The sequence below is a fragment of the Monodon monoceros genome, unplaced genomic scaffold, assembly GCF_005190385.1.
Source record: "Monodon monoceros isolate NGI ecotype Baffin Bay Population unplaced genomic scaffold, NGI_Narwhal_1 Super_Scaffold_18, whole genome shotgun sequence".
NCBI classification, from domain to species: domain Eukaryota; kingdom Metazoa; phylum Chordata; class Mammalia; order Artiodactyla; family Monodontidae; genus Monodon; species Monodon monoceros.
The window spans coordinates 146,481,010-146,493,498 of record NW_021703774.1 but is presented as its reverse complement, the minus strand read 5'-3'; the positions used below and the strand labels follow the sequence as shown (position 1 = coordinate 146,493,498).

Below are 12,489 nucleotides of genomic sequence, written 5' to 3'. Positions count from 1 at the left end.
TCCATCCCCTCACTTTCAGTCTGTATGTGTCCCTAGGTCTGAAGTGGGGGGATGGAAAAAGATATTCCATGCAAATGGAAATCAAAAGAAAGCTGGAGTAGGAATACTTATATCAGATACGGTAGACTTTAAAATAAAGAATGTTACAAGGGACAAGGAAGGACACTACATAATGATCAAGGGATCAATCCAAGAAGAAGATATAACAATTATAAATATATATGCACCCAACATAGGAGCTCCTCAATACATAAGGCAACTATTAACAGCTATAAAAGAGGAAATTGACAGTAACACAATAAAAGTGGGGGACTTTAACACCTCACTTACACCAATGGAGGGATCACCCAGACAGAAAATTAATAAGGAAACACAAGCTTCAAATGATGCAACAGACCAGGTAGATTTAATTGATATTTATAGGACATTCTATCCAAAAACAGCAGATTACACTCTCTTCTCAAGGGCACACAGAACATTCTCCAGGATAGATCACACCTTGAGTCACAAATCAAGCCTCGGTAAATTTAAGAAAATCGAAATCATATCAAGCATCTTTTCTGAGCACAACGCTATGAAATTAAAAATCAATTACAGGGAAAAGAAATTAAAAACACAAACACATGGAGGCTAAACAATACATTACTAAATAACAAGAGATCACTGAAAAAATCAAAGAATACCTAGAGACAAATGACAACAAAAACACAATGATCCAAAACCTACGGGATACAGCAAAAGCAGTTCTAAGAGGGAAGTTTTTAGCAATACAAGCCTACCTCAAGAAACAAGAAAAATCTCAAATAAACAGTCTAACCTTACACCTAAAGGAACTAGAGAAAGAAGAGCAAATAAAACCCAAAGTTAGCAGAAGGAAAGAAATCATAAAGATCAGATCAGAAATAAATGAAATAGAAACAAAGAAAACAATAGCAAAGATCAATAAAACTAAAAGCTGGTTCTTTGAGAAGATAAACAAAATTGATAAACCTTTAGCCAGACTCATCAACAAAAAGAGGGAGAGGACTCAAATCAATAAAATTAGAAATGAAAAAGGAGAAATTACAACAGACACTGCAGAAATACAAAGCATCCTAAGAGACTACTACAGGCAACTTATATGCCAATAAAATGGACAACGTTGAAGAAATGGACAAATTCTTTGAAATGTATAACCTTCCAAGTCTGAACCAGGAAGAAATAGAAAATATGAACAAACCAATCACAGGTAATGAAATTGAAACTGTGATTAAAAATCTTCCGACAAACAAAAGTCCTGGACCAGATGGCTTCACAGATGAATTCTATCAAACATTTAGAGAAGAGCTAACACCCACTCTTCTCAAACTATTCCAAAAAACTGCAGAGGAAGGAACACTCCCAAACTCATTCTGTGAGGCCACCATCTCCCTGATACCAAAGCCCGACAAAGATACTACAAAAAAAGAAAATTATAGACCAATATCACTGATGATTATAGATGCAAAAATCATCAACAAAATCCAACAACACATTAAAAGGATCATACACCATGATCAAGTGGGATTTACCCCAGGGATGCAAGGATTCTTCAATATCCACAAATCAATCAATGGGATACACCATAATAACAAATTGAAGAATAAAAACCATATGATAATCTCAATAGATGCAGAAAAAGCTTTTGACACAATTCAACACCCATTTATGATAAAAACTCTACAGAAAGTGGGCATAGTGGGAACCTACCTCAACATAATAAAGGCCATATATGACAAACCCACAGCCAACATCATTCTCAATGGTGAAAACTGAAAGCATTTCCTCTAAGATCTGGAACAAGACAAGGATGTCCACTCTCGCCACCATTATTCAACATAGTTTTGGAAGTCCTAGCCATGGCAATCAGAGAAGAAAAAGAAATAAAAGGAATACAAATTGGAAAAGAAGAAGTAAAACTGTCACTGTTTGCCGATGACATGATACTATACATAGAGAATCCTAAAGTTGCCACCAGAAAACTACTAGAGCTAATCGATGAATCTGGTAAGGTTGCAGGATACAAAATTAATGCACAGAAATCTCTTGCATTCCTAGACACTAAAAACGAAAGACTAGAAAGAGAAATTAAGGAAACAATCCCATTCACCATTGCAACAAAAAGAATAAAATACCTAGGAATAAACCTACCTAAGGAGGTAACAGACCTGTACTCAGAAAACTATATGACACTGATGAAAGTAATCAAAGATGACACAAACAGATGGAGAGATATACCATGTTCTTGGATTGGAAGATTGTGAAAATGTTGGACTGTACTACCCAAAGCAATCTACAGATTCAATGCAATCCCTATCAAATTACCAGTGGCATTTTTTACAGAACTAGAACAAAAAAATCTTAAAATTTGTATGGAGACACAAAAGACGCCAAAGCAGTCTTGAGGGAAAAAAGTGGAGCTGGAGGAATCAGACTCCCTAACTTCAGACTATACTACAAAGCTACAGTAATCAAGACAATATGGTACTGGCACAAAAACAGAAATATAGATCAATGGAACAGGATAGAAAGCCCAGAGATAAACCCACGCACCTATTGTCAACTAATCTATGACAAAGGAGGCAAGGATATACAATGGAGAAAAGACAGTCTCTTCAATAAGTGGTGCTGGGAAAACTGGACAGCTACATGTAAAAGAATGAAATTAGAACACTTCCTAACACCATACACAGAAATACACTCAAAATGGATTGGAGACCTAAATGTAAGACCAGACACTATAAAACTCTTAGAGGTAAACAGAGGAAGAACACTCTTTGACATAAATCACAGCAAGATCTTTTTTGATCTACCTCCTAGAGAAATGGAAATAAAAACAAAAATAAACAAATGAGACCTAAAGAAACTTTAAAGCTTTTGCAAAGCAAAGGAAACTGCAAACAAGACAAAAAGACAGCCCCCAGAATGGGAGAAAATATTTGCCAACTAATCAGCGGACAAAGGATTAATCTCCAAAATATATAAACAGCTCATGCAGCTCAATAACAAAAAAACAAACAACCCAATCAAAAAAGGTCAGAAGACCTAAATAGACATTTCTCCAAAAAAGACATACAGATGGCCAAGAAGCACATGATAAGCTGCTCAACGTCACTAATTATTAGAGAAATGCAAATCAAAACTACAATGAGGTATCACCTCACACCAGTTAAAATGGGCATCATCAGAAAATCTACAAACAACAGATGCTGGAGAAGGTGTGGAGAAAAGGGAGCCCTCTTGCACTGTTGGTGGGAATGTAAATTGATACAACCACTATGGAGAACAGTATGGAGGTTCCTTAAGAAACTAAAAACAGAATTACCATATGACCCAGCAATCCCACTACTGGGCATATACCCAGAGAAAACCATAATTCAAAAAGACACATGCACCCCAATGTTCATTGCAGCACTATTTACAATAGCCAGGTCATGGAGCAACCTAAATGCCCATCGACAGACAAATGGATAAAGAAGATGTGGTACATGTATGCAATGGAATATTACTCAGCCATAACAAGGAACGAAATTGGGTCATTTGTAGATACGTGGATGGATCTAGGGACTGTCATACAGAATGAAGTAAGTCAGAAAGAGAAAAACAAATATCATATATAACGCATATATGTAGAACCTAGAAAAATGGTATAGATGAACCAGTTTGCAGGGCAGAAATAGACACAGATGTAGAGAACAAACATATGGACATCTAGGGTGGAAAGCAACGGTGGCGGGGGGTGGTCGGGGGAGGGGGCTGGTGGTGAGATGAATTGGGAGATTGGGATTGACATATATACACTAATATGTTTAAAATAGATAACTAATAAGAACGTGCTGTATAAAAAATAATAAAATAAAATTTTTTTAAAAATGAAGAGTAGTATGCTTTCCTCTAATAGGATGCACTATCACTCATATAAATGAAGATGAAATCTCAGAACTTAGATTGGGACTTGAACCCAGCCAAAACCCAAATTGGAACTTGAACCCACTGTCTTAATTGAGATCACACACCTGGTCTCAGGAATTAATGAAGCTGAGGTTCTTCTGTCTCATCTCAGAAAGAATTCAGTGGATAACAAAGTGATAGGTAAGAAATGGATTTATTTAGAGAGAAACATATTCCATAGACAGAATGCAGTCCATCTCAAAAGGCCAGAGTGACCCTGGGAGAAGCTCACTCCACAGACAGAGTGTGGGCCATCTCAGAAGGTAAGAGATCCCGAAATACGGCGTGGTTAATTTTTATAGGCTGGGTAATTTCATAGGCTAATGAGTGGGAGGATTATTCCAACTATTTTGGAGAAGGGACAGGGATTTGCAGGAATTGGGCAACTGCCCACTTTTGGGACTTTTATGGTTGGCCTCAGAACTGTCACAGCACATGTGGGTGTGTTGTTTAGCTAATTACAACGAGCATATAATGAGGCTCAAAGTCTACTGGAAGTCAAATCTTCTGCCATCTTTGACCTAATCAGTTCCAACCAGTTTTTGTTGTATCCTCAACAGCTATGTCATTCTTTTAAAGGTTGTGCCCTGCCTCCTGTTTCACTGATACACTTAACTTCTCAGAGTCCCAGCAGCATCTGTGGTCATTTGGGGGTAATGTTAATTGCTACTTCTTCAGTCTCAATCCACATGGATATACTAACTTTAAAACTTAATTATAAGTTAACTACCAATAATACAATAACACATCTTTTGCCAATGAGGTATAGGTTTGAAAAGCCACTCCCATTCCAGCTCTTGGTTTCTTTCCCATATTCTGGCTCTGAGAGAAACAGCATCATATATCAATCAATGGTTAAAAGTTTAGACATCATCTTATCAGACATCACTGAACCTCAAAAGATGTTTTCACCTAGCCAGCATCATAACTACATCTTCCATAGGTCTTTCCACTGTTTTGCAGGTTGGTTTTTTTTTTACTGGATAGTGGGATATAGGGTGAGACCAATGACTCTCATATATATGAGCCTTTCTTTCACTTCTCTTACTGTAAAATGATTTTCTTGGTCAGAAGCCATGTTGGGTGGTAGTATATCATGACAAGAAATAAAGAATTTGGTAAGTCCACAGATGGTGGTCCTGGCAAAAGCACTGTGGACAGAGAAAGCAAATCCGTATCTAAAATGAGTGTTTCCTTACTATGTATAAAATAGATAACTAATGAGAACCTACTCTATAGCACAGGAAACTCTACTCAGTGCTCTGTGGTGACCTAAATGGGAAGGAAATCTAAAAAAGAGTGGATATATATGTACGTATGACTGAATCACGTTGCTGTACAGCAAGAAACTAACAACATTGTAAATCAACTCTACTCCAATAAAAATTAATGAAAAGAACAAAAATAAAATGAGTGTCTCTTTCACTGAGGACAAATTGTTGTTCTCTGCATGGTGGAAGGGGTCCAGCATAATAAACCTACTACCAGGTGACTGCCTGGCCCCCCAGTGGATGGTGCCATAACAGTTGCTCAACATTGATCTGTGCTTTTAGCAAGTTGAGTGGATTAGCCTTGGCGACTCCTTATAAAATATATTCCTGCCCCCATGCACTTTGTATGTGAGCCCACTGAGTGAGCAAATAGAGGATAGAAAAAGAGGCTAAGTGACATCCAGAATGTACTATTTTTTCCACCTGATTATTGAGAGCCACCTCTTCTGTGGAAGCCCTCTGCTGAGCAGAAACACATGTAACACATGTATGTTCACACTCTAGGCCTGTGCTGTCTAACATTGTGTCAACTAGCCACGTGTGGCTCTCTAAGTTAATTAAAATTACATAAAATTAAAAATTCAGTTCCTCAGACACACTAGGCACGTTTCATGTGCTCAGTAGCCACGGGTGAAGTGACCACCATGTTGGAGAGTGCAGACATAGAACATTCCCACCAATTGGACAGCATTTCTAGTCCAGGCCCCTTTTCCAGGCCTCTTTTTCATCAGTCCTCCAATATTATTCTTTCCAAATCCCTGATCATCTGGCCAAACTATTAGAAACTTTCTATAAATTAGCATAGGTCCATGCCTCTGGACATCTCCCTTTCCAGGCAAAGTGAACACAAGCTTTGCCCACTGAGACTTCCCTTCCCCCTGGTCTTAAGGGCTACCCCTCAGTTGGGGCTGTATGCCACAGCAGCCCTACTTTTTTTTTTTTTTAACATCTTTATTGGAGTATAATTGCTTTACAATATTGTGTTCATTTCTGCTGTATAACAAAGTGAATCAGCTATATACATATACATATACCCCCACATCCCCTCCCTTTTGCGTCTCCCTCCCACCCCCCCATCCCACCCCTCTAGATGGTCACAAAGCACCAACCTGATCTCCCTGTGCTATGCAGTTGCTTCCCAACTGCATATCTATTTACGTTTCGTAGTGTATATATGTCAATGCTACTCTCACTCCGTCCCAGCTTAGTGGTCGCTGCATATTGTACAGAATCATATGTACATCAGGCCCGAATTTATTCTTCCTTGGCTAACTGGTCATAGAGAACTCCCCATTAGGCCATAGGTTTGGGTTGAGAGAGGTGGTGATGCAATAGAAGTAAGTACCACTTGCTAATGCAGCTTGGAAGCTTAAGGACCTGCTCGGGCTCAGTATTTTACATAGCAGTTCTGTTTGAGGATGGAGTACTACTGCACATGCCCAGTTCAATGCTCAGTGAATAATAGAACACCTCATGTCAGGAAGGACAGCTCAGGTTACTCGATACTTGATTTCTCACGGCCAACCGTTCAGTCTCCACCAGGGCCAGTCACAAGCAAGGACCTTTCTCAAAAGGCAAAGAGATATTATGGGAGGAGAGATGACTTTCCTCCCAAATCATAACATTAAACTACAGTTTTCCAGAGGCTCTATATTGCTTCCTCAGCTGCCATGGAAACTTGGAGCAACTTTGGGTCTGCTGGGTCATAAAGCCCAAGTGGCAAAGCAGTTTGCACCGCAGGCTGTCACAGCACAGATCTTTGTCTTGCTTTGGGCACCACTGAAACCATACAGCCTTGAAGGTTGCTTGATAAATGGGTTGAAGGCAAAGGTGGTATAAGTTGATTCTAGACTCTGAAGAGGCATTCCAAGCACTTGGCCTTTTCTACCATCAATAGCCCTCATGCCTCAGGTCAGAAAGCCAACAAAGAGAATCTTCTATTCCAGATTGTCTAGTTTGACTATACATTCAAGAATTGGGGAGAGGGCTTCCCTGGTGGTGCAGTGGTTGAGAGTCCGTCTGCCGATGCAGGGGACACGGGTTCGTGCCCCGGTCTGGGAGGATCCCACATGCCGCGGAGCGGCTGGGCCCTTGAGCCATGGCCACTGAGCCTGTGCGTCCGGAGCCTGCGCTCCACAACGGGATAGGCCACAACAGTGAGAGGCCCGTGTACTGCAAAAGAAGAAAAAAAAGAATTGGGAAGAAATCACTGAGGAGATTCACAAACCCACTAGGCCCATCATGAAACCTTCACTGAGCCAGTGAATCACTGCAGACCTACTCTAAGACACTCTGTGTGTTCAAACTCCATTTTCCACCTTACTTCCTTAAGCCCCCACTCTGAATTGTGAACCTCAGTCTCATTTTGTGTTCCACGGTATTAGTATTGACTGAGAACCACTGTACTGTATGTAATTCCCCCAAAGTCTAGATAGTTCCCTTTCTCCAATGCCCAGTCACCTGGGTAAAAGGCCACAGGCCTCTTTGGGGAAGGCTTGGGAGAAGATCACATGCTTGTGGCAGCGTCACACACAACGTTCTTCCCGAAGACAACCTAGCAAAAGGACCCTGGGTCTGAACTGACTCAGGTCTGGGGATTGAGTAAGAGGCCATTACTCTCCACTGTTGTCATTCAAATTGGGCCTCTGTTCACCAGACCCAGGTGCATTTATATATTTATTCATTTATTTAAAAATACAACTCAATTAAAACTTTAGTAGGCTGTTCATCTATTTTAGTCCTGTAATCACTGTGAGCAATTAACTACAACCAAAGATCGCTACGAGTCAAACCATTTGGTTAAATCTCTGGCCCTATTATCTAATAAGAGTAATAATGCCCACCTTGTATCAGGGGGTTAAACATTGCCACTTGATCTCTGACACGCTGCAGTACCATCATCCCCACTAAAATCAGGGCTTCAGTGTTGGCATCTCCCACCATCATCCTCAGTAGGAGAGCATTATAGAGCATTTCAAGGAATCTGGAGCTCCCCTCACCAGTGTATTTGGCAAAGCCTCGGGGAAAGGAGTGTCTTCTGAGTGACGTGCGGGTCATAGTGATGAGGCGGTGAGCAGGTCGCCCATGACAAATCTACTCCAAACTTCCGATCTACTTAAGACTTTGGCTTCTTTCCTCTCTTATACCAAGGAAGCATGGCATCTTAATGTCATTTAACACAGGTCACTGTTGGGTCCAAGTTTCAGTCCACCAACCAAGCAAACTATTAAAGTCACGTTAGACGTTAAAATCAACACATTAAATCCTGAATCTCTGGTAAGCTCATCCATGTCAATAAATTCAGCCTATCCAACATTATATTCCTTTCTCCCTAGTGATTACAGTCCTACCTGTATTCCTCAGGTTTCTGCCAATTTAATTTGGCAGAATCTTTCCATTCTTTCAATATGGCAGTCCTCCTAGGTGAGTCCCTATACTCAACCCCCTCTCCCCAGGACGGGCTGGGAGCCGACTCTAGTTGTAGGACTGGAGGCAAAGAGAAGCGGTAGTGGTATAGGGTGGGTGTTAAGAATAATAGGTATCCTTGCACAGGTAGCTGCCTCAGGTGGAGTCAGTAGAGTCCTCGATGCAAGGGTGGTTAATCTGAGACAGCAGGACTGCTTATGCTGCTAAGAGGGGCTCAGTAGGATTTCTAGGTCCAAGGTGCTCAAAGTTATTGGAATCCTGTCAGATGTTCTCGTTCCCAATTCTCAGATTTGCATGTATTTCCAAATAAAGCACTATTTTTCACATAAGAGATGTGGCAAGTCTACGAAAGCAACTTATGCTGCAATTCTGCCACCTTCTTGATGAAATTTGGGTTTGGGATATATTGACCTGCTGCCTACATGAAGGATGTGCTCTGGGTCTCTGAGTATGCCTTGTTCCAATAATTAAATCCCAAGCTGGACATTTTCTCCTTTTCGGCTCATTAACGTGGTCAGGTGTGGCTCGCCACCCCGCACTCCTTGGAGTTCTCAGTGCCTCTGTAACTTTGTAGCAGTCCTGTGGTCTGCCAGAGCACTTCACCACAGGCAACTACATTATAATTTAATCAACTTTTTGGTCATGGATTGCTAGTATTAGTGACAAGATTAAACTGCCTTCAAATCCGACCAGCTCAGACACTAAGTCCAGACTCCCTGGAGCCACTTCTAGAACCAAATACTTTATTAGTCAGGGTTAGGTCAGGAAAACAGCTTTCACTCTACCTCAAGCTGGAAAACTTTCTATATGTGGAATTAAATGCTCACAAATCTAACTGGAAAGGTTGGGGGAACAAAAGTCAAGGAAAAGACCTATTGGCTTTCAGGAATTCTGGAAGTGCAAAATCACAGGAAGCTACTCTGCTTTCCATATGCCTTTTTCAGCAGAAAGGCGTTGCCAGTTTCCATTTCGTCAACATCAAACCTGTATTCAGCAGAGTATTCCCATTTTTTTTAATGTTTTTCAGCATCTGAAGAGCAACCAGGAATTGTCAGAGAAGCTGTCTGGGTTGCAGCAAGAGAAAGAAGCTCTACGTGAAGAGTATGGGCAATTTTTGAAGCGGCTTGATGTCCATGTGAGGTAAACAAAAACAAGTTCCCTTTAGAAGACTGAGCTACTTCTTAGGGAGCCAGAGCAGGGGATGCTCGCAGAAGTGACCTTTCAAGAACGCCAACATTGTTTTCTTTCATTCCCAAAAGTTCTATCTATAGGGCTTTTCCTAGGGAGATATGGGGCCTCATTCCTTCCCAAGAGAGGGAGGGGGAAGGGAATTACTATTTATTGAGCTCTAGTGGTATCTAACATCTTGCTCTTCTCCAAATATACCCCCTCACTTGCCTTCAGCCTTCTTTTTCCCTTGCGTACTTTCCTCAGTCTGGACCACGCTCTCCCTATTTCAACTCTTCATTCTCAACCTAGGAGTCACCTCCTCAAGAAGCCTTTCTTGACACCTCCGGCCTGGGTTGAGTGAGGTGTCACTCTTTGTGTTCCTGTAGCCCTTTGTACATGGCTCTCTGTAATTATTTAAGAACTTGCCATGTTGTTTTGAAATAACGTGACTCACACCTGTCTTCCTCACCAGACTGTAGGTTTTAAAGGACATGGGCCATGGTCTTACTCATCCTTTTATCCACAGTCCCTGGTATATAACAGGTGCTCAATAAAAATTTATGTTCCCCAACTACCTGCTTTTTCTTCCATTCCCTGGTCACCATCCTACCAGATTCCTCCCGCTCTCCTCCTCTCTGAAGTGTAGCTTAGTAGTTCAGAGTATGGACTCTGGAGCCATGTTGCTTGGGTATAATTACTGGTTCTACTAGGAACTAGCTGTGACCTTGGGCAAGTTAAATAACCTCTCTGTACCTGAGGTATCTCATCTTTAATATGGACAAAATAGCCATTCCTATCGCATAAAGTTGTTATGAGAGTTAACTGAATGAATATATGTAAAGCGTTTACTTAGAACCGTGTCTAGCACACAGCTGTTATTATTATTATATCTACTTATTTTTAGTTTTTATCCATGACCCACCTCTCTGCTCCTAGCTCTGCGCCCCTCTGCTCTATTCTTTCTATAGGTTGAAGTTTCTTATTCTCTTATGTTCTCACTCACCTACTATGTTGATTGTAGTTATGATAATGATTTAAAAACCATTTTCTGAAACTCCAGACCTGTGGTTGAAAAGCAACACTGTTTGAATCAGTGTATTTCATTCCTTGACCAGTGGTCAGCGCCAAGCAAGAACTTTAGCAAAACAGCTCAGGTTAAGTCTAGGCCTGCTGGAATCAACCCTCACAACATAGCCCAGATTTAGTTAAGAATTACCCACTGGTCCTGTGATTGATGTTTTTATACAAAGTAACACATAAAAAACCATTTTTGTACATATATTTTTCATTTTAAAAATTATTTTTATACAGTAAATTCCTAGGTGTGGAATTACTAGTCCAAAAGCTGGAGCTATGCATCATAAAATGTATTATCAAACATTCAGAAGAGGGCTTCCCTGGTGGTGCAGTGGTTGAGAGTCCGTCTGCCGATGCAGGGGACACGGGTTCATGCCCCGGTCTGGGAGGATCCCACATGCCGCGGAGCGGCTGGGCCCGTGAGCCATGGCCGCTGAGCCTGCGCATCCGGAGCCTGTGTTCTGCAACAGGAGAGGCCACAACAGTGAGAGGCCCGCGTACTGCAAAACAAACGAACAAACAAAAAAAAACATTCAGAAGCATTCTACCAAAATTTTCTGCTGTCGTTATATGAGTAGCAATTTCACCACATCCGAATTTGCATTGGCTGCTACTTTTGGTGGGGGAGGGCTCTGATGAAATTTTCCCCAGTGTTCTTTCTTTTAATTGAGGTATAATTTACATATACACAGATTTTAAATGTACAGTTTGATGAGTTTTGACAAATGTATATGCCCACCTAACCACTAGCCCAATCAAGATACAGAACATTTCCATTATCCCTTGAATTTCTCTCCTACCGTTTTGCCGTCAGTCTGTATCTCTTGCTCTTCCACCTCCTCCCAGGCATCCACTCTCCTGATTTCTGTTTCTCCTAGAATTTCATCAAAATGGAATTATACTGCGTGTAATCTTTTGTGTCTGACTTTTTTTTTTAATAAATTTATTTATTTTTGGTTGCGTTGGGGGTCTTCGTTGCTGCATGTAGGTTTTCTCTAGCTGCGGCGAGTGGGGGCTAGTCTTCGTTGCGGTGCATGGGCTTCTCATTGAGGTGGCTTCTCTTGTTGCAGAGCACAGGCTCTAGGCACGAGGGCTTCAGTAGTTGTGGCACACAGGCTCAGTAGTTGTGGCTCACAGGCTCTAGAGCGCAGGCTCAATAGTTGTGGCGTGCAGGCTTAGTTGCTCCACAGCATGTGGGATCTTCCCGGACCAGGGCTCAAACCCATGTCCCCTGCATTGGCAGGCGGATTCTTAACCACTGCGCCACCAGGGAAGTCCTGTGTCTGACTTCTTTTGCTCAACTTATTCTATGATTTTTAATGCTCAGTTATAGACATTTCTTTGATGGCTAGTGAGGCTGAATAGTTTACCATATTATTTGTCCATACCTTTTAGGACAGTGGATGCTAACCCTAGCTGCACATGCATGGGCCCCAACATAGATTAATCAAATCAGAATCTGTGAGGATAGGGCTTAGGGATCAATTCTTTTCTAAAATCATCCCCATCTGATTCTGATGGGCACCTAGGGTTGAAAACTACAACTTTAGGAAAGAAAATGGAAGGGATTGTCAAA

General features: G+C 41.2%; 1 protein-coding gene across 3 annotated transcripts in view; it reads left to right on the top strand.

Moving 5' to 3' along the window:
- Positions 1-12,489, top strand: part of CCDC30 (coiled-coil domain containing 30) — a 169,267-nt gene that overhangs the window by 137,196 nt on the left and 19,582 nt on the right. For all 3 annotated transcript variants that reach the window (XM_029230822.1, XM_029230821.1, XM_029230824.1), the window contains one exon: positions 9,694-9,806. In XM_029230822.1, the coding sequence (XP_029086655.1) occupies positions 9,694-9,806 (113 nt within the window). The remainder of the gene's footprint in view (positions 1-9,693; positions 9,807-12,489) is intronic.